At 36.0% G+C, this 23436-nt stretch overlaps 1 protein-coding gene across 2 annotated transcripts in view; it reads right to left on the bottom strand.

Annotated features, from left to right (window-relative positions):
* Positions 1 to 987: 987 nt before the first annotated feature.
* RALGAPB (Ral GTPase activating protein non-catalytic subunit beta) overlaps positions 988 to 23436 on the bottom strand; it is a 67452-nt gene continuing 45003 nt past the window's right edge. For both annotated transcript variants that reach the window (XM_087720292.1, XM_087720293.1), the window contains 14 exons: positions 22893 to 23075; positions 21178 to 21329; positions 20162 to 20349; positions 18920 to 19026; positions 16433 to 16585; positions 15025 to 15234; positions 13972 to 14130; positions 12900 to 13065; positions 11629 to 11751; positions 10609 to 10745; positions 8759 to 8867; positions 8365 to 8443; positions 7666 to 7814; positions 988 to 6347 (listed from right to left, as the gene is read on the bottom strand). In XM_087720292.1, the coding sequence (XP_087576418.1) occupies positions 6154 to 6347; positions 7666 to 7814; positions 8365 to 8443; positions 8759 to 8867; positions 10609 to 10745; positions 11629 to 11751; positions 12900 to 13065; positions 13972 to 14130; positions 15025 to 15234; positions 16433 to 16585; positions 18920 to 19026; positions 20162 to 20349; positions 21178 to 21329; positions 22893 to 23075 (2109 nt within the window). In that variant the 3' untranslated portion in view covers positions 988 to 6153. The remainder of the gene's footprint in view (positions 6348 to 7665; positions 7815 to 8364; positions 8444 to 8758; positions 8868 to 10608; positions 10746 to 11628; positions 11752 to 12899; positions 13066 to 13971; positions 14131 to 15024; positions 15235 to 16432; positions 16586 to 18919; positions 19027 to 20161; positions 20350 to 21177; positions 21330 to 22892; positions 23076 to 23436) is intronic.

The raw sequence follows: 23436 nt of genomic DNA, 5'->3' as shown, positions 1-23436 counted from the left end.
GGTTGCAAGAAGGGATCACGTGACCCGAGGACACTGTAACCATCATAAATATGAGTCAGTTGCCAAGCACCTGAATTTTGATCATGTGACTGCAACGGTCGTGTGAAAAATGGTCATAAATCACTCTTTTCAGTGATGTTGTAAATTTGGTCACTAAATGAACAGTTGTAAATCAAGGACTACCTGTAGTAGCTGTGGCCAGGAGGGCCTTTACACAGGTACGTCATATATGCCAGTTTAGTCCTAGGCCTGGAGTTAATTTGATGGGCGAGGGGGTTGTAGTGCTTTTTAATGTTTTTAATCTGGGGTGTCTTAAGTTTTTGTTAAAAACTTAATTAAATTGTTAATTGTATTATATTTTTAAACTGCCCAGAGTTCACTAGAGTAGTTGGTTATATTAAATAGCATTTAACATGTCTTGGCCTATACGTACAGGTAGTCCTTGCTGAATGACCAGGGGTTTTATTTGAAGTTACAACAGCCATGATGAAATGGGTATTTTTTGGCCTGTAAAACCACCTCTGGCTGCCATAAATGGTTGCACTGCCTCCTGCAGTTATGTGACTGCATGTCAGCTTTACAACCAGTTGTGACATTCTGCTGTCATGTAACCAGAATGTGTTCTCCTAGTTTCTGGCATTTTGGGGGAGGTTTCATTTAAATGAATGGGTTTGCTTAACTACCATGGCATTCATTTCATGGCCCCAGTGTTTGCTTAAAAATCTGCTACAAAAAAGGCTGCAAATTTATTTTCATTCACATGGCTGCAATTATGACCAGAATTCCAGACTCTATTATGGTCATAAGTTGAGGACTACCTGTAAACCTCCTTGGACAAGAAATCAAGAAAGAAGCTGCAACGCTGTGCTTCTAGACTGCTGTAACCTGCAATGTCTTAAAAGCAACACAATTCTACACCATTTCTATGGGAAAGATCATTTTTCCCCATAAGAAAGAGAGCACATAAACTAAAGACCGCCAGTTGAATACATAAGAATATCTTTAAAATTTATTTGACTAATTGTGTTACATTCAGTATCTGATGTGTTTCTTCTGGACAAGGAGTTGGCATAAATACAAACAAGCTTTTGTGCCTTCTCTAAACAAGAGATAAAATACTAGAGACAGAGGAGCACAGCTTCACATCTTTGTATTTACAGTCTACCTTTACAACTTAGTGCTAGGATTATTTACAGAAAATACAGTAAGAACAAAAAAATCATGTCTTGGCAACATATAGAACTTTATACATAATTGTACATGATTTTAAGAATATGGTATCTAGGCTATCTCTTTCAAAGCACTCATCAAAGATACCCTCTAATGATTGTGAATTCACAGTTATTTTGGTTCCCTGTTCATCTTAACTTGTAGTCCTAAAATCCTCCTGTGCCAAATATTTAACTGCATGACAATTGCATGCTTCCTGACTGGGAAGCCACTTCACATATGGGACAGTCCAATTCTCAAGACATTCCTATCTGTTCATGACCCATCGAAGCAAATAAGGTCCTGAGGATTGGAAACAAGCTTTGTTTCCTACAGCTGTATCCCAGCTGCTCTGCATATAGATTAGCTACTTACTTCAAACATGATTCCCTTCCATTCCCTCCTCATAGTATGTATGTGTATGTATGTATGTATGTGTATATATATGTGTATGTATACGTGTGTGTGTGTGTGTGTGTGTGTGTGTGTGTGTATATATATATATATATATATATATATATATATATATATATATATATATATATATATGCATGCTGTACATTAATAAACACTTGAAAATCTGCTGAAGAAAAAGGGATGTATATTTCTTCAGTGAAAACTTTTTTTGTTGAAGGTACTAAAACAGACAGCTTTTATATGGAAGTGCTATGAAGACTGCATTTTTTTCTTGCTCAGTTTATACCAATAATAAAAATAAAAATAATGTATTGAAAGGATGGTAAGCATGAGAACGTATGACAGAAATAGACAGGATAAATATGGTAGCCCTAATATTGTATCTCATAAAGAGACTGGAATAAAAATATACAAAATGAGAGAGACTGGAATGAAAATATACAAAATGAAATAGGAAACAAACAGCATTAATGGTAGGAAAATCTGCTTTATAAACTTGCATTATTTTTAATTATTTTGTGTAATCGTATTCAAAATAAAATTTGGAAATGCAATGGTCACCCTAAATTTATTTATTTTAGACAACTTTCTTCAAATTAATGCCCTCCAGAAGTATTGGATTCCCAGAATGGGATGTCCAGCAACATCTGGAAGTACCTTCTATCAGTTTGAGGAAGGTTAATGTAGCATGTCTGAAGTCTCAGTTGATCCCAAAATTAAATGTTCAAATGCAACTATTATGGAGAGGTCTAGACAAAACATTTTATTGCAATCAATCAACAATTCTGCACAGAAAATAGAAAGTTACCAGTGCATTTGAAAGCCTTCTCAACTATACATGGAAAACAGACAACCAGCATCTGTACAAGAGGACCACATCATATGCATTATCTGGGAGAATGCAGTGAAAGTAAGCCCTTATACATTACTTTTAAACACTCAGTCCTGTTTGATGAGATTTCTGTTGCATATGCTGCCTTATTACGTTTATCAGAGTATCACATATAGGCTTCAACACCAAGACCTTTTGTTTAATGATAAACAGACTTAAATAGGAGGATTTACGCATGTAGATTCAGAGCAGTTTGCCTACTTGAGTTTTTTTCTGAAATCTAAATGAAAACAAATAATAAAATAAAATCAAGCCAGGGGGGATAAATTCAGAAATGAATGCAGAAGAAAAAGAAACTGGGGGAGGGGGGAGGAGAAAACCCCTATGTAAGCAAAATGTTTCTTGTGGTTTCATAGAAGAGTCTAACAGACTAACATTTATTTTACTGAGCTACAGATCTTTACATTTCAATGGAAAGTTTAAGGCAACTTATTTTAAATCTCACCCTGTTTTTAATTGGTTTAAAAGTCATTTTTCTTTCTTTCACCTGTTTAAGTCAAGATTTGACAGGTCATTAGTAATCATATTAACTAATGGGTTTGTCCAGAATACATATATGATTCAAATAATTCTAGCTACGTCAGCAATTGATGTGTGTATGCAGACACTCAATTGTTCAACGCTTGTTATAGTTTTTGTGGTTGCCATGCATTGTTCATGCCAATTAATCTAGGAACTAAATGTGACTGGTCAATTTATAGAACTAAACAGTATCTAAGCAAGTCTACAATTAAGTTTAGTGCTCATGCACTGGATTAATATTGGCAAGTCTTCAGTATCAAATATACTATATAAAAGCCTATATATTTCAGGATCCTCGCTAGCCTTGCTATTTGCTGTTCCAGTCTTGCCTTAGAACCATTTGCAATTAATATATTGTTTGTCCTTATTTTCCAATAGGTCCTCTTGACCCTAACAAAATAACAATAATCACCCTGCTAACTCAATGCAGCCATTTTGTCCATTACTCAATCTTGTCTAAAAACTACTATTTAGGGTTACTTTTCTCTTCAAAAATGCCACAATTTGTAATATTAAAGAGCAAATTATCCCTCTTAAAAGAATATTGAGAAGTGAACAATTCTCATTACCAACAGTGTGTAGTACCAGTTACAAAGTAGGTATTACACACACAAATAGACAGTCGTCATAGCTAGAAACTTTTTCAACTTCTCTTTTTGCAAATTGGTCCACATTTGAATGCTATTCCGTCTTTGGCCTAACTTTACTCTAAAATAAAATAAAAGAGGAAATAAAATACTCTCACTACTATTTTTGTCCAAAAATGCTTTTCCTTGGAAATTTAGTAGTTTAAAAAATAACTTTTACAGTCAAACTGGATGAGTATAGCTTTGCTGCATCCCTCTCCAGAAAGTATCTCTTTACATATCAATATTTAGAATGATATGAATCTAAAAAGGAACCTTCATATGTAACTCCTTTATACATATGTTTCCTTTTAAGTCTTTGCCATGCACCCTGGTAAAACTGGATATAAAAAAGGAAAGGCACAACTTATAAAGTATTTTGCAAAAGTTTTAGCTGTTGCCAGCAAGAGTAAGAGAATTAATATGCATATTTTATGATGCTTACTTTGCTATAGGAAATGAATTTACCATAATAATTTTAGAATGGAAATAGCTTAACAATATAACACATAAAGATTCACTTGCTAGAGATGATTACTGGCCATTTGTTCATCAAAGTAAATCAGCAGAAGATTATCATGTTAAAAACCAAAATATTGCATGAACTCCACATAAAGTTTCCAAGGTGTATTACAATTCCTTATTTAGATTTATTCTCTAAACCAGGTTTGTTTAATAACACAGAAACAATTACTAGACTATTAATCACCTTGATATATAAGTGACCAATCCTAAATATTCTGGGATTATTATGAAATTAATTCAGTGACTTTGTGGCAAAGTGTTTAATTTTCACTTTTCTGGTTCTATATAATTAACCAAAAATATTCTGATTTATACTCTATTATGATGATTAGGGAAAAAAGAAACAAAACAAGAAGAACAAAGCACCAAATTATATTGGAAAATCAGGAAGTGAATTCTTGCTGGCCTAAATATCTCCTGATATATTTATTAAGAGTTACATTCCATTGAACCAATCGGAATTATTTTTAAATCCAGGTTCATAGAATCTTTTTGATTGCTTACCCATGCTCCCAAAAAGATTTGTCCCTGAAGTATTCTGGATACTCTCTGGGGAAAAAATATTTCTATTTACATGTGTAGGTTAATTTTTAGATATGTCAACAAAGGTTATCTAAAAGCATTTCTATCCTGCCCTATGGCTACCTCCCTCATTTACCATCTTCAGAACTATGCAAAGATTTTCAAGGCTTATAGACATTACTAGAACTTCATTCTGACATCCACCAAAAATTGTAGGTCCTGTTTAACATCTAGTAGTAGAGAACACAGCAGCCAATGCAAGTGAAGGAAGATAAACTTTCAACCATCATGCAACATGTATTCTGTACAAAAATAGGTGTTATGATGTTATTAGGCCAGGGATGGGGGAGTACGCTGACAAGAATGCCCAGTGTCTGGCAGAACCTTCTCTTCTAATGTCAAATTCTAGAATGCTATCCTTGCCACAAGGGCCAAAAAAATAAGTTTTGTAAGAGTTGTAACTCTTCTGAAATATATAGTCCAATTATTTTATGACTTCATATTAAATTGTTTTTTATTTTTCTTGTCATTAGATGGGAAATGCCTGCCAAGTCCTGCATTCAATTGAAATGAGTGAAAGCGTAATTGTGAAATCTTTAATTAAAGTTTCAAGTACTAGTTTTTATGTGTGAGTGTATGTTTGTTTACACATATAACATACATCTAACTGAACCAAATTCCATAACAAAGGTTTTGCTTGTGTGTCAAACATTGTAGTGGATAGCTTAGATGTCACCAATACATACACCAAAACTAACCACTGAGCAAAATGTGCCATTTGTACTCCAAAGAGTATTTTTGCTTCTCCCTTCTCTTAAGCCAATGGTTCAAGGTTTGCTTTTTTTCTGGACAGACCAGCAGAAGACATAGACAATAACAATTTACAAAGATAAAACATTTAACAACCAGTCCATGGCTTTGAAAGTAGAGGACAAGACCCAAATATAATTTTCAGGTTAGATGTTAAATGAAATCATATATCCGACTTGCTCATAAAAGGAAAAGCAAACTGAGTAGACAAATGCACAAATAGTTTATCTAAAATAATTTGCCCTTGAATCTAATCTGCTGGAGAAACCAATATGAAACCATGGGTTAACTCTATACTCAGAATCTGGCTTTTTTTTTTTTTAAGCAAACATGGGAAATCATGAGAAGTGCAGTTAACCTTCAGTTTGCCATACATCTGATATATTGTCTATTAATAAATAATACTTCATTATCAAAGCTTCTCCCTCTGTAGAATTGAAGGTGTGGCGATGTGCTCAGAAGGACTGCAGGACTGGAGCCAAAAGCAAGTCCTCTTTATTTTCTTGCAGTAGAAGCAGAAGTCATGCTGAGAATGTGGTCTGTTTACACAAGAGGTCCATGAATGGGAAGATTTTATTTCATTGCTGCAGATACCAAGCTGCAATTTAATAGTTCAAAAAGGGTCCTGGTTTAAGGATTACAGTTTTTCAGTCCAACCTCTTGAAAAAGAGAGGTATAAAACTCTGGTTCCAGCTGTTTGTTCCTGTATTTATTGACAATATCAGCTATTTTCTGTTTTCGACGGACATGAGGGGGATTGTATGAGTCACTTTCCAATCTTTTTCTTCGACAAATATTTATTACTGTCTGTCTCACTAAGAATCCTTAAATATAAAAGGAACAAAGTTAATACAGTTTATTTCAGTCAGGAAACACATACATGCATACATACATACATACATACATACATACATACATACATACATACATCTCCATTTCAAAGACGAAGAGCCAGCGCTGTCCAAAGACGTCTCCATGGTTATGTGGCTGGCATGACTAAACGCCAAAGGTGCACGGAATGCTGTTACCTTTCCATCAAAGGTGGTCCCTATTTTTCTATTTGCATTTTTACATGCTTTGAAACTGCTAGGTTGGCAGAAGAATAAAATTGAGAGGGTGTGTGTGTGTGTGCGCGCATACACACACACACACACACACTTTTATTCTAACAATTTCAATGTGTAGCCAAAACATCAACAATAAATAATACCAGTAGACACCATTTTGTTTGCTAGATACAATGATATGTACAGGAGAGTTGAGATGCAGTATATAACTTCTTTTTTCCTATTACAAAATCAGCAATTTCAACGTCTAATTACTTCATTCTTAATATAAACTTAGGAAAGTTTAAAGGGGCTGAAGATAAGGGACCTGTTGCCCTTTTAATATTGCTGTCATCATCAGCAATCATAACTAGCATGACAAGAAGAGAAATCCAATCCTGAATTCTGTTTCCACAGTAGGTTGTATTATTACGATTTAATATTTATTTATTAAACCCATACATTGATGGGATTATGCTTCCATACTTGACTGATTTGTTTTCAAGATTAGGAATCTCCAATACTGCAAAAACCTAAGAAGTAATGGAGATTAGGAGGAGGAAGATGAAGAATCTGAATCCTCACTACTTCCGATTCTGATTACATTTAGATTGCCTCGCATGTCTGACTTGAGGTTGTACTCTGGATTGACAGAAAGTTGAGTTTATTGGAATACTCTTAGAAGAATCTCACCACTTTCTCTTACTTTTTAGGAACATTATTAGTATACCTATAAGCAATAGATCTGAAAAATATTAGTACAAGTCCAACTTGATTGCCTTTTATCACTTTATTCCATATCCCCTTGGTAAATACGTATTTCCCTAATACTGGGAGAAAGGAGATTCAATGGAGTCATAAAAGCATACCACCAATATGTTCTTCTTCCAACCAATTCCCAATTAACAATGAAAACCTGGCTTTGTCCCTGGAGTATTGCCTGAAAAAGAGGCTTGAGCACAAGGAGAAGGAAGAATTGATGGATTTTTTTCCCAAATTGGAAGTAGCCTAGTGCTAATGTATCAGAAATTTTTAGTAATAATACACTGCATTCAAAGCTAGTAAACTAATAAACAAATATTAATAGAAGACATACCTAGAGCTCTTCTGCTAACTATCATACCATCCACTAGAGGGATAACCATATTGAATTTTCCAGTAGCTCCTTGTACTTTTACCCTGAATAATCCAGTGTTGAGTGGATGGATGAAAATCACTGGCACTTCTTTTTCAGGAGTAGCAGACCTTAAAAATCACATAATTAGCTAAAACCAATGAACATTTAAATGTATAAACAAAACAATTGTGTTTTGATGCCCAATTTTGAAGGATTCAGTTTTTAAATAATGAAAAGTAAAGCATTATAACAAAGATGCCAGCTATATCATGACATTTATTTCTTCAAGCTCAGCCCGAGACCATATGTAGACAATATTCTAAAATGATGCCAGTTATATAACAAATGTATTGGCTGGCTTAATACACACAAATATCAATAGGAAAGTTGGAGTTAACAGAAGTCAACTGGAAATCTAAGAACCAGAACCCATGTGTGGTCAAGGCACAAAAACTAAAATCATTAGGAAGAAATGTTAACTGCAACAACTTTAAATGTCATTAGGGAATAGTATTTTGCCCATATCATGAAAAATATAAATTTTATGCCTATTTATCATAATTTACTGGTTGGAACTTAGACGTGGTAATGCCTAGCTTACAGGTTGCAGATGAACAGATGCAAACTATGTCCACATAGAAACAGTGTTATTGAAAAGGTAGAGAAATTAAGTCATACCTCAGCGAAGTGCTGCTATTTGTTGTAGTTTCTACTCCAGTGCTAGTCTCTGAAATCAAGTCAGAGAGAGGGAAATTCTCTGCAAGACAAGGATAATATAGGGTTAAAATAACAACAATAAATACATTTTCAAATCCATAAAGTTTCAACACAAACACAACAGAACACAAACGTAATAACTGGAAACTAAAATCAAATTTGTAATTGCAAATAGTGGTAGCTAGTTAATTCTAATTTCAGAAAAAATAAAGAAGACTGTACCTGATGAAAATTTGGATGGAAAAATTAGCAGAAAACCCTAAGGGAGGGAGGGAGGGAAAGAAGGAAGGAGGGAGGGAGGGAAGAAGGGACATTTGACTTTCATATTTATAATAAAATCCCAAGATTCACGTACCTATGTCATCATAGCGTTCAACCCAAACCACATACACCTTGGTTTCAGGTCCCATGGGGGGAATAGCCCGACCTTGTGGAAACTTCTTTGATTTGGAAGTTGGACTGAGCTATTGCAAGTATAAAACAAAAGCAAATATTTGCTTATTAATCAACATTAGCAGCATGCATTCAGCTATAAGACTCTGAAGGAAATTAACAAATTTCAGCAACAAATAACTTATTATGAATTATTTATTAGCAACAAACAGCTTCTCTGTGAAACTAAGGACTTCCCAAGACTAATTAATATCATACCCAATTGGCTACAAAATATTGCACTAAAGATATTTTCTTATGATAAATACAGTGTATTGGAAGAAGATGAGTCCTTAATGCCATTATTTTGATAAAATTGCATGGCAAAGCAAAACAAAACAGTGGAGTCTAATATCTATTAAATTCTGTGGGAAGCTGTGGGACTTTGGATGAGGAACAACAAACTTCAGTGGAACCCTGGCAAGATTGAGTGGCTTTATTCTGGGGGCTTTCTGGTTCTAGGACATTATTATCTTACGGGGGGATGGGATTGCATTGTGGCAAACAGATTCAGTGCCCAATCTGGGGATTTCCTGGACTCATGACTCTTTCCTGAGGAGCAGATGACAGTTATAATTAGGAGGGCGTTTGCATAACTTTGTATCATGTGCCAATAGTGCCAATTCTGGAATCAAGGGATCTTACTCACAGTCACTCATGCCCTGGGTCACCTCCCATGGGCTATTGCAATGTGCTCTACATAGGGCTGCCCTTGAAGAATATCCAGAAATCAGAAAATTTAGCCGGGTGCAAAGTGAAGCAGATCAGGCAGTTATGTGCGTTTTGGATAAAGTGCACGTTATATCTCTGCCACATGAGTTACAGTTTGTCTCTGGGTCCAATTTAAGGTGCAGGTGTTGACCATTAAAGCCCTACATGGAATCAAGTTATTTGAGGGGCCACCTTTTCGTAATTTCACTGCGCACTTCACCACAGTATTCTCCAACCTTTCTGGCTTTGCAGACTAGTGGGGAGGAGAGGGGACGAGTGACAGGCAAGCGCACACATGCATAGCTCCAATTGCACAAGCAACAGGTAAGCCACTTGCACAAATGGAGCATGCATATGTTCACCTGCTGCTTGTACAAGTGGGGAGCGCTCACCTACCACTTCTGCTCCCTGTGGTCTGGGGATCCCTGTCTCACCAGATCCTACAGAATGGGTGTAATACGGGTTCTATCATCTAGGGAGCTCCATTTGGCAAGCCCTAAGCAGTGAGCCTTTTCTGCTATGGCACCTCATTGTGGTATCTTCTCCACACAGAAAAAAAAGTTAGTCTCATAACTCCTGAGCTTTTGAAGGCCTTTCAAGTCCTAGATATGCAAGCATGCTTGGGTGAATTTATGAGATGGCTCTGATATTAACATCTCTCAATCTACTATTTTCTTTTCTTGTTTTAATTCTTTTATAGTTGTTAAGGTTCTTTTAATTATTATTATTATATAATGCTTTAAAGTAATGACTGCTTCATTTATTAGTGTTTTATTGGATTATTGCATGTCACCCAAAGACACTTCTCCAAGCTAGAAACCAGGAGAAGGTCCATTCTAGTACTGCCTGAGATATGAAAACTTTGGGCCAGATACTCTTTCTCACCCACAACATCAGGCTCTGGCAACAAGGTGGTCAGCCAATTCCTAAAGCAACAAACTGATAATCATTTGGTTGATATGGGGGAAAAAATGGGCCCTGCACCTTTGAGAAAAAAAATGCTAGGAAAAAAAAGTCTAAAAGCTATAACTTATATTTAAAGTTCACACAGAATAAACTTGCCCTCTGTGAAGTACTGAGATTGTCTGTATGATTGGGAAAAAGCTCAAGTGTCAGTGCTTGCTGCTTTAGTATCCCTGGTAGGAGATCCATGTTAGAATCACTTTCTTGGTCTGAGATGTTGCTTTCCAATGAATCTGCTGAAACCCAAAAGAAAGAAGTTTCTTAAAACAAGGCAGCCTTTCAACTTCGAATCCATTCTGAATGCTAATAGTGCTTTTCCAGATAGTTCATTCAATTTAAGTCCAGAAAGAATCCACAATGCATTTCAGAGCCCTACAATTTCCCTAGTCTGCAACCAATATCTGATTCAATTATAACTGTGCAAATAAAATGTAAACAGAAAAGAATGAGAAACTTTTAGTGATCCAGTTCAGTTTGTCTCAATTTTGACTGGAAAAAGCTTGACAGAATTTTAGGTGGAAGACTTTCTTGTAACTATCTGGAAACATTCTTGCATAGATGTTAACACTATGTTTTCCCTAAAAAAAACTTCGTATGCTACTGACATGTCACAGAACGTTTAAAATGTAGCCTAAACATTTCTATTCCATATTTGAAGATTTTATGAATTCCCTTAAAATACATTTAGCAGTTCACACAAGAAGTGGGTACATATTAAAGAGATAATGACAAATGGGTGGCAAAGTAAATGGATGCTGAACACAGGAAAATGTATCAAGATGACAAAACCACTATGGCTTTCTGCAGCAGGGAGGAACAAAATAAATCTTGTTCCAGTTTAAGAGTGACAAGATAAAATGGATTTACCACATATTTTTCTTAAGTGTCATGTTCTTCTGCAATGCAGGATACAGTTCTAATCAAATGCTGAAATATTTCTCAATTACTTACAGCAGGTGCCAAACTTGCGTTGTCACGGCAACGTCATGTGATGTATTGGGACTTTCCCCCCCTTCATTAAAATGGGCGTGGATGTGGCCAGTACATTATGCAACCGGCCCATGGGCTATGAGTTTGACAGCCCTGACATAGAATCAAAGACATATGCAGTACACTTACTTAAGGACTCCACATGTGAAGGAACAACAAAAGCTATTTCTGTAAGAGCATCTGCGTAATATAATGCTTTTCTTTGCCCGTTAAAAATACTTGCTCCCATGTCTTCTGAACAGATTACTTCATCTAAGAAGAGGAAAAAAATAAAATCAAGTCCTATTTTCCACTTTATTAAAAGAGCTATGTTCTCTTAATATTTTGAAGATTAACTTGTTTTTTGAGTAACTAAAAAGAATTTATATGCTGTATATGCTGCATCGAACGATCTATGGTCTGGATATACCTATCTCAAAATAAGCCTGAGAAGAGCAATAGTCTTAGGACACCCTAATTGCTTAAATCCATGTGTTAGGACATGGAGTAATTCTGAGTAATTAGAATTTTTGGAGTATAAGACGCACCAGAGTATAAGGCGCACCAAGGTGTTGAAGAGGCAAATTAAAAAAATAGCAATAGCAGTTAGACTTATATACCGCTTCATAGGGTTTTCAGCCCTCTCTAAGCGGTTTACAGAGTCAGCATATCGCCCCCACAGTCTGGGTCCTGTGGTCACCCACCTCGGAAGGATGGAAGGCTGAGTCAACCTTGAGCCGGTGAGATTAGAACCGCTGAACTGCAGATAACAGTCAGCTGAAGTGGCCTGCAGTACTGCACCCTAACCACTGTGCCACCTCGGCTCTATAGTACCTCTGCAAACCTCCCAAAAACGGGTCGTTTTTTGCAAAAAAAAAAACCTTTAAAAAAAGGACACGAATAGCCCTTAGGAGGCTTGTAGAGTGCTCTTGGGGGAGGTGGGGGGCAAAAACAATTAAAGAACAGCCTGTTTTTCGTGAAAACGGCCCTGCTTTTGGTAAAAAAAAAAGAGCATGGGTAGCCTTTAGGAGGCTTATAGAGTGCTCCCGGGGGCTGGGGGAGAGACACAATTGAGCAAAACCCGCCCCCTTTTTTATTCATTTCTGCCCTCCCCAGCCTCCAGGAGCTCTCTGAAAGCCTCCTAAAAGCTATACATGGCCATTTTGGTGAAGGGGGTGGGGTTTCAGGAGGCAAAAAATGCTGTATTCAGTGTATAAGATTTTCAACTTCTTGTTTGAGGGGGAAAGGTGCGTCTTATATTCCGAAAAATACGGTAGCTTCCCAAATCACTGCAGAATAATTACTTTTGCCCTCCACAAAGAATTTTCTGCTAAGATTATTGCTAAATGGAGATGATGTGGGAAGGGAAATTGATCTATTTCAGTATGTTACACTGTCCTGAGCCTAAGAAAACACTTCACCTTGCTCTGATCCCTCCTCATCACAGAAGCTATTAATGGACCAGCTAGTTGAAACATGTCCTGTCCATCCAGGGTGCTTGCCCACATCCACAGACCATCCAAGAGATAGCAAGAACTCTAGAAAGTGTGGTTGAACATTTCTGGAAGACTCTACGTTCTTCAAAATCTGTGGAAGAAAAGACCATATAGCACACAGACAAAAACAAAACATATATAGGCAATTTCTTACTAACATTGTTGTGGAAATCAGCACTTTATTTTGCATTTTTAATATATCCAGGATAACTGCCTTGAAGTATCCAGCAATTTGGCTAGTACAATAAACAAATAAGATTAGCTATACACTATATGCCTACTTTGTATCACCGGGAAGGGGGGGGGGTTAGACTGGAATGATCTATGCCATCTATTCAAACAGAAATAATACAAAATGTTTAGAGCAGATATAATTATGCCCCTGGAAGCCCCTTGATATGCCCAATTTCAGCACTGATATCAGTTAATTAAGGCAAACTTCTCATATTCTGGTTTGATATGATTTCCAAAGGTCCTTGAATATGTTTCTCAGGACACCAAAGGAAATATTGGCTTAATAAAACCACTGAAGATAGGAATATTATAGGTTATGCAGAGACACAAGCCTTATTTTGGCTTGATAAACAACAACTTGTTCAACCAGGACTGTTACTTTTGAATATTATCAATGCGTTACTTAGTACAGAATTCAGCTCCTTGAAAACAGTTTTGCTTTTTAAAGGAGTTTTTTGTTCCTTACGGTAGTTAAGAAGCATCAAAAGAGTTCTAAAACACCATTTGCAATGTCCCACACAACCTCTTTCCTTGAATAAGTAAAATTAGGGTAGGCTAAGAAAGTAAGTTTTAAAATTGTGAATGTAAATAAAATAAGAACTATGTATAATTTTTACAGTTTGCAAAATAAACTTAATCGAATTATTGTGGCATAAAATTCTGAATGATTTTATTTGCACTGAATTCCAAATTATTGTTATACCCTACAACACATTCTTGTACCATATGGTAACAAACTACAAGGAATCAGCATATTACTCACTTCTTGGCTTGATTTTTGACCTGCCTTCATATAGAAAATGAAAACAGTATCAAAAGGACGACATGGCAGCAAGTCCAGGTAACCAATATCATCAAAAAACCCGGGCATAGAAGAATCAAGTGCAATCAGGTGAGGAGGTAGTCTGCTATTAGCAGGTTCCTAACAAAGAGAGTAGTACAAATGTTAATGCTAAATAACATCTAAAAATGTTTATTATGAAGTTGGATAAACTATTTTAGCTCGTTAATGAATAACTGCTATGTTCGTGTATGAAAAGAAAATGCAAAAGCCACAACTGTCTAATAATCTTATTAACTTCAACCAAAATGGCACATAAAAGTTTACTGTTAAGTTCTCAGGAACCTTTTATTAGCAATATTTTACAAAACAAGCAGGAAATCAGGACAAAAAGTTGCACATCAAGAATAAGTAACCTACATCAATCAAAAATTATTTTTTCTGTTTTGGAGTTCCCAGAAACACCTACTGTAAAATTCAGCTAATCAGTAATTTCAGCAGTATGTTTTCTGGTAAAAATAAATCCTAAAAAAGTGTTTTAATCTTCTAACAGGTTTAACACACTATTTTGCTTAATCTATCAACAACCTCCAAAGAACAAAACATTACACCTCTTCCCATCTGCTCATCACATTACTATCATGATCTTTCCAACTTGTAAAGTCCAACATTTTTTAATGTCTGCCTGCTCTTGATTCAAGTTGTTTTATTAAAAAAGGAGTAATAAAAATTAATTGCATTAAGATAATATAGGTAGTGGTATCTCTCACACAGATAATATAGAGCAAGACGTTATTGTACATTATGAAGTATGGCATACTCTTCTACTCAATAGTAGTTTTCACGGTAGGAGTCTTACAGTTTATTATTTTTTTAATAATGCAGATGAACAGTTAAAGAGTTTTACTGTTCTATTCCACTTTATAAAGTTCTACCTATTTTGATTCACAAATCATTGGAATCAATGCTACCTAATGGCTTTATTCTAATAATTGTGCTCGAAGCAAACTAGATAATAGTCAAGTTTTCAGTCACCTTCAATGCTTCTAGAGATAGAAAGCCAAAGTGGGAAAGGAAGAGGCGGGCTGTTTGGAACTCTCGTGCAGGAGGTCGGGGTTTACAATCTGTGACTGGATCAGGGAAATTTTTCTTCCTCCATTCGTCTTCCATTTTCTGATCTATAGATTTCTCATAAAGAACTTGCTGATCCATTCCACTTCTCAGCTTTTCATGACGTTCTTCCAGCTGAAACATATTTAGCAACTTCATCAGACATCCCAAATAGCTAAAAGTAGGATCAAGATGTACCACAGAATTTCTCATGATTCAAAGAGCAATGAAACCAGGTGCCTAAAAAAACTGCTGCAATTTGCTATAGCTTTCTACCTAATAAAATGCTGGCTACTGATGCTCATCAGTTGCCATCTACAAAAATTCACCTGCTACTCAGCCCCTACATGCAGTTAAATAATTGCCTAAAGAAAAGAACAATTACAACCAATGTTAACAGAATCAATATCTGTTTGATTTCACATTTTCACAGGATATGGAAAGAACAAGAATAACAGGATATTCCATTCCAATCTTGCAATAGCTTCCTGAAAAATGATGATTAACTTACTTTATATGTCCAGTAAGCAGAGAAAGTTTTAATACAGGCAGATGCACAAACACATTATTTTGTCCTAAAAAGACTGATAAGAATGCAGGCAAGAGAGTAAAAGTACCATATTTTTGGAGTATAAGATGCTCCAGAGTATAAGATGCACCTTAGTTTTTTGGGAGGAAAATAAGAAGAAAAAAAATTCTGCCTCTGCCTACCAGCATCCATGGTATTCAGCTGACGCATGGTAACAAGGCCAGCCAATGAATAGACATAGCAACTAAGTCAGCCAATGAGGGCTATTTGGACTCTGAAATTTGCTGTGTGAGCAACAAGGAGACAGGAAGGAGCCTGGCTTAGATGAGAACTGAAAGTGAAACTGCTTGTGTTTTGCTTGTACTTACTGCTACCTTGGAAAACCTGCTATTGGTAATGTATTGTATATTATTATTATTTTGAATCCTGCTGAATCAGTTACTGTGCTTCTGAATGTGATTGCTGCTGCAAACTCTGACCAGCCAGGTCAGCTTCACCACTTAATGCAGCCTGATTCAGCACAGCTGATTGGCAGGTGATGGATCTACTGCTTGGATACCCCCAATCAGCTGCTCCAGGCTACAGGGATTGCCACAGACCATCGCTGCCTCCATGCCTTGTGTTTTTGGTCTCTGTGGGGGATGGGCGGGGCTATATTCGGGTATAAGACGCATCCAAATGTTCACCCTCTTTTTGGGGGGAGAAAGGTGCGTCTTATACTCCAAAAAATACGGTACTTGCGAAGAATTTAACACATTTTTTTCGTGCAACATAAAACAAATCAGAAAACTGTAAATTTCTTACTTCCTCAGTAACTATCTCATGCAAGTCTGGAATGCTCAGGTCTGCTTTCACAAATGGAATTTTGTCCACTTCCTCAGGAAATGGCCGATGCTTCACACTATATTTTAATCCAACATCATTTTTAGGTGCAGGACGGGGTTCTGGGACAAACAGCTGTTGAGAAGAAAACAATCAATCTTAACATTTACTTTAAAGATTTTATATTTTGTTATTGTAAAAGCACTAAAGCAGATTGAAATAAATTTGGGGCTGGCAGCACTAGTAATTCATCAAAAAAGTAACATTTAAATAATTATTTATTGTACCTTCCCAGTTATTTTCTTTATCTGAAATTGGAGAGAACGCTTTAATTTAGTGGTCTACTGAATTTAGCTGAAATCTAAACAAGGCGAAACATTACAGCTTGATAGTCAGTTTTGCTTTTAACTTTTTGTTTGTGTATCAATAGTCATGCTTGAAGTTACCTGCATTTATACAACTGTGTTGCCCTTTTTTCTTAGATTATATTGGGTATGCAGGTACATTTTATAATCCAAGCAGTTATATGCCAGAATACAACCACATATAACAAAACTGTGGTTAGTGAAAACTTGAACCTCCGGAGAGTTAGGTTCCGAAGAGCAGCAGTTTCAAGGTCAACAGTTTGTGTGAATATTTGTCACTTCTTTTGGTAGAATTCTCTGGTGTGTGTTCGCCAATTTTCACTATAGAGAAAATAACATGCTAAAAAATGTGACCCACTTATGCAGACTCTTAAAATCAGGAGAAATTGGAAATTCATGTTGATGTGGATGCAGTAAAATGATGGCTGAGTAAAAACTTTGTGCCAAAAACCAGAGATGAAAAATTGTCTACTACAAATATGAGCAAGACTAGAGAAAGTAACATTCATCTGAATCTTTGGATATGGACATAAGGAGATATCTTTGAATATGGATATAAGTTCACATGGATGCAAAAATTATTTCTAAATAATATAACAATACAATACAATACAATAGCGGAGTTGGAAGGGACCTTGGAGGTCTTCTAGTGCAACCCCCTGTCTAGGCAGGAAACCCTATACCGTTCCAGACAAATGGCTATCCAACATCTTCCAGTGTTGGGGCTTTCACAAGCTGAAAGCAAGCTGTTCCACTGATTAATTGTAACTAACTGTCAGGAAACTTTTCCTCAGTTCTAAGTTGCTTCTCTCCTTGATTAGTTTCCACCCATTGCTTCTTGTTTTTCCCTCAGGTGCCTTGAAAAATAGTTTGACTCCTTCTTTGTGGCAACCCTTGAGATATTGGAACACTGCTATCATGTCTCCCCTAGTCCTTCTTTTCATTAAACTAGACATACCCAGTTCCTGCAACCGTTTTTCATATGTTTTAGTCTCCAGTCCCCTAATCATCTTTGTTGCTCTTCTCTGTACTCTTTCTAATAATTTAAACAATATTGTGTCAGCTATTATTTCTGGTACAAAATTTTGATTTGCGATAGTGACAAGTATCTGCAACTCGGGTGGAGGATAAGGATGGAGGTTTGCTCTCCACAAGCTTGGAGAATGAACTTCCGCCCTAATTTTGATTTATTAGAGTATAATTAGTTCAGAGAAAAAACAAATTACCAGAACAAATACTGAATCTTCTGGAATAATGTTGAACAAGGACACTATAATTATTTTAGGATTATTAGTAAATAAATAATTTATTTTAAATTGATTTTTTATATTAACTTATATATTATTAAAGAAAACAGTATGCTGAAGAGATTCTAATGCATATTTATAACTATGGCTAGATTAGTAAAGGACAGGCCATTACTACTACACTATTATGAAATATTGCAACAGTTAAATGGAAGATGTGAACCACACATACTGTATATATGGATGAACATGATTCATTATCACCTCATTTCCCAAATTAGGATGGTAATAGAAATAATCCCTAATTCAATAATCAGTTATTTTAATTTTAAAAATATAATCCTCAATTATCTCTACAATAAATAGGAGAGGAAATAATGCATGGTGCACATCAGTAGTGGGTTGCAGGAGGTACGCCCAGGTATGGACATACTGGAGCCTGCCCGAAGCACCAGGTACCATTCTAATATGGTGCTCTGGAGGGCCCTCCCACCCGCCCGAGCTTCTTACCTGTCCTTTAAAGCCTTCGGCACACAGTGCATACAGCGCCTGCGTAACACTCCGCAGAGCAGCTGGAGCATTGCAGAGGCGTTGCTGGCAGGTAAGCCGCATGCACGTGCCGCCCACGTCCATGTGGATGACGGCAGGCCCGTTCCAACCATACCGGTTGGAACGGGATCTGGAACCCACCACTGGTGCACATGGTTAGTTTGGAAGTGAAGTTGAAAGGGGAATTAAAACCATGAATTAATTGCACCAATGGTAGTATAATGTTAGTACTTTACTGAATATTTTTCAGTGCTCCTTGGCTTTTATAAGAAAGTAAATTAGTTCCACCCAGAAATCTTGACAAAAACCTTTTGATTTGATTTGGCTCCTCTTGGCAAAAGGCAAAGCTGTTGTGCCCACGCATGTCTTCCAGACATCCCACGAATTAGAATGGTGACTGAAGGAAAAAAGTCATCTGGGGAAGACAAAACTAGTATAAATAACCTCTTAAAATAATAATGGTGAAAAAGATTCAATTGGGCACATATAAACCATTAAAGCACGTATTAAAGAACGAAAAAGATTAGTAACACAATTGGCAGAGTTAGAAATTCAACAGACAGATTTTAAGATTAAAAGTATAAGCTTCTGCCATGTGCAGGAGCTACATACAATTACTGGAAAGAACTAATAGGCTCCCCCACTATAAATAAACTTGGATAGTCTTAATTTACTAGAGGAATGAAAGCAAGAGGAAAGAATAAAAGCAAATGGATTATAGCATGCATATTACTGAGTGGCTCAAAACAAAAACATTTCTCTGATGTGCTATATTTACAGATTAACTGCAAGACTTATTAATATAGAAACCGACTTAATTTGTATTTAACTTGCTTCTGTTCGAATTCCTATACTGCAACTCAGTTTTATAATTTGTTCTGGAGGCTCCAAAGTCACAAAAAGTGACCCTTAAGAATCCAACTGAAATTTCCTAATAATGTAAGAGCCTCCTGGATTAGAGCAAGGGCCAGTCTTATCCAACATTCTGTGCCTGAATGGTATCTAACTGTCTATGGAAAACCCATAAACCAAACATAAATGGCACAAGGTTTTCTACTCATTCCCCAGTAACTGGTATTAAAAGATTCACTGATTTTAATAATAAATGTTCTATACAGCCATGATGATTACAGTTTTATTCTCTTCATTTTCATGGCATAATTCAGTTTGCAATCTACTTTGTAATATGTCTCTTTGAAATACATTTTCATAAGGTTACCCAAAAGCCAATCTAAAAAGAAATTTTTTAACAGTGTATTCTAATAAAACCTTGCTCCAAAAATAAACTAAAAAATAAATGAAGTATACAACAAATAAAACAGGCAAACTCCTAGTCAGTTTTGAAACCAACCAGGATGAACCATCCTGAAACTGAATTATCATCATCTTATGTTGAACTGCATCTCACATATACTACCCAAATTTAATATAGCACAACGTCACAATATTTTACAATTCAGCACAATATTCTATAATGCAGAACAGTTGAATTAACTGCAAACACACCTATAAAAGGATCCCTGAAAAAAGCACACAATACATTTACTCACTTTGTTCATTCCCCAAAGGCTGCTCTAACATTGCAAGGATGACGCTGTTATCCAGGACAAAGTAGCGGAAGCTGTATTTGTTTATAGAAGGCAGACGAGCATATTTAATTAACGTGATCTCATTTACCAAGCTACAAGGAGAAGCAGGACCACTGGGTGAAGGGAAAGCTCCAAGAACTTGCATGATGCTGTAAACCAAAAGAATAATTTAGTCAAGACATACTGTATTTTTCAGTGTATAAGATGCACCAAGGTTTTGAAGAGGCAAATTTTAAAAAAAAAGGTTTTTGTACGCTGCAGACTTCCCAAAAATGGCCCATTTTTCATTAAAACTGGCCCGTTTTTTAAAAAAAGGCATGAATAGCCTTTAGGAGGCTTGTAGAGTGCTCCTGGGGCTTGTAAATTGCTCCCCAAAAAATGAGCAAAAAGGGGCCCACTTTTTGCAAAAATGGGCCCATTTTTTGTCAAAAAAAAAAAGGGCATGCATAGCCTTTAGGAGGTTTATAGCGTGCTCCTGAGGGCTGGGGGTACAAAATTGAGCAGAAAATGCCCCAGGAGCACTCTGTAAGGCTCATAAAGGCTATGCATGGCCATTTTGGTGAAGGGGGCGGGGTTTTGGGAGGCAAAAAATGCTGTATTCAGTGTATAAGATGCACCCAGATTTTCAGCCTCTTTTTTGAGGGAAAAAGGTGCATCTTATACTCCGAAAAATACAGTATCTAGTAGGAAAAATATTAGAATGTTGAAAGCAGCATAAATTGTATCTAGGACATTTTTACTACTGTCTTGCTGTCATAAAGCATCAAACAGCCTGCAATTTTAAGTAATATAATCAAGAAAATGATATTTAGAAGAAAATGAAACTGAAAATATATTCTTTAAACTAAATAAATATTTGCAAGATTCTTCAGTTTTAATCAAAACAGTTTTGAGCAAATTCATTGTAGAAACATTAGTCAAGGTAAGAAAAATATTATACTGTTATTAACAGGATTACTTTCAATAAACTTTCATACCAGGTGAGGGTAGCTTCAGCTGCATCCTTCACTCTCATGGAAGCAGGATTTGGCTCTTTATCTCCTTTGTACTTAACTTCTTGTTCACTACTTCTGGATTTACTTCCTGAGATGCCCAGTTCCACAATCTCCAATACTTCTTTTAAACAATCCTAAAAAAAGAAATGCTGTACCACTCAGCTATTTAACAAATAATGCTTTAATAAAGAAATAAAATAACTAAGTTAACTAAAACCCTAAAGAACTCTATAAATATTCAGAAAAAATGAGAGGATGAATATAGAGTAAAATGAATAAACTGAGCAGAAACAACAATAAGATAATAAGATTCTCAGCAGAACAAGGAACCAAAAGAAGAATGCTCCATCTTTGGATTGGTCAAAAAAAACCTGAAATAATTAAACTGGAGCTATATTTAGATTTGTAGTATGTACTGTGCAGGGCTCCTGTTACATTCCTGTAAAGTCCGAAAGAATCTTAGAAGGAGTCTGAAGAAGTAGATAACCCATATGTGTGAATCACAGAAATCATAACAGAGACCTTTGACATTGCTTCAACTTGCTATAGGTTATGTTTTTCACTAATTAGTTTCTTAGATATTTTGCACTATTAGTTTATTAGGGCAGCCACTCTATAATTAAAAGCTCACTTTCCTGGCATTGATTTCACTTGGATATTTTCAATAAACTTTGTAATTTAACAGACCTTTTAGGAGCTAGAGGAGTCCAAAACAACCTACTACCTATGGAATCTATAATGATAAAAACTCTAAGATGCTATTTGCTGTTCAGAATAGAATAGAACAGAACAGAATAGAATTCTTTTTGGCCAAGTGTGATTGGACACACAAGGAATTTGTCTTTGGTGCATAATGTTCTCAGTGTACATAAAAAGACAAGATATATTTGTCAAGAATCATAAGGTATAACACTTAATGATAAAAATAATAAAACTCACTACTATTGGATTTAAAATGATAGTCATTTTGATACCTAGTTTTTGGAGGGGGAGGATATATGATGCATATATGTGCATCATAATGTCTTTAGTGATTAGTTAAATTAGAAACATTTAAGGAAGAACATACAAACTACCAGAGTTTAATTCCTGGGGCAATTGTTGAAAGGTGAAATGTGGTTTTCCCATGAAAGCTTTGCACTCCTATTTGTACTGCTTTTACAAACAAAAAGCAGTGTAGTGTAGAAAGTGTATATATAATGTAGAAAGTTATATAAGTATTCCTCAACTTATGATCACAATTACGCTCAACATTTCTGTTGCTAAGTAAGACATTTGTTAAGTGAGTTTCGCCACATTTTTACGACATTTCTTGCCAGTTATTAAGTGAACTTAATTGCAACTGTTAAGTTAGTAACACAGCTGTTAATTGCAACTATTAAGTTAGTAACACAGCTGTTAAATGAATCTGGCTTCCCCACTGATTTTACTTGTCAGAAGGTCACAAAAGGTGGCCACATAACCCCAGGACACTGCAACTGTCGTAAATATGAAACAGTTGCCAAGGATCTGAATTTTGCTCACATGACGGTAGGAATGCTGCAATAGTTGTAAATGTAAAAATGGTCCTAAATCACTTTTCTTTCAGTGCTGTTGCAACTTCAAAACGGTCAATAAAGGAATGGTTGGAAGTTGAGGACTACCTGCAGTTATTACCACAAATAACTGTGCCTATATAGAGCAGCATTTTCACTCACCTTTTCATCAAGGATGTCTGGATGTTCAGTGAGCCAGACACAGAGACACTGAAACGCTGCTACTATCATGGAATGGAGATCTCTGGAATGGAGAGGAGCTGGACGACTACACTGATACACAATGTAGCAGCACACAGAGCTAATTGCTCTCTTCCTATCAGAAGAGTCAACACCAACCTTCATCTGACATGAGAAGTACAAAAGATTGCTTAGCTTTAGGAAATCACTCTTGACGTTCCATCTAAATTAAAACCCCACAAAAACACCAGTGAATTTAATATACCAAACTACACAATGTCATGCAAAAGGCCCATGGATACTGGATTTTTATTTTCTTCTAAATGCTTTTTGACTTAAAGAGCTTTGTTTTTAAGTAATTTTATTTCATTTAATTGCTATTCAATTCCGGTTTTTTGTAGCATTTTTTTCCAAGAACGGAAAAATATGAGGTCCTACTAAGGAACAAGTTACATTGCCAGCTCTGCTAGACATTCCCAAAGGACGAAAGAGATTTTGGTAAAGAAGGAAAGGGAAGAGAAGCCCA

Source organism: Thamnophis sirtalis, unplaced genomic scaffold (assembly GCF_051295495.1).
Source record: "Thamnophis sirtalis isolate CommonGarterSnake01/CBP01778 unplaced genomic scaffold, rThaSir2_p1.2 scaffold_7, whole genome shotgun sequence".
NCBI lineage: Eukaryota > Metazoa > Chordata > Lepidosauria > Squamata > Natricidae > Thamnophis > Thamnophis sirtalis.
This window is presented reverse-complemented; position numbering and strand designations above follow the sequence as displayed.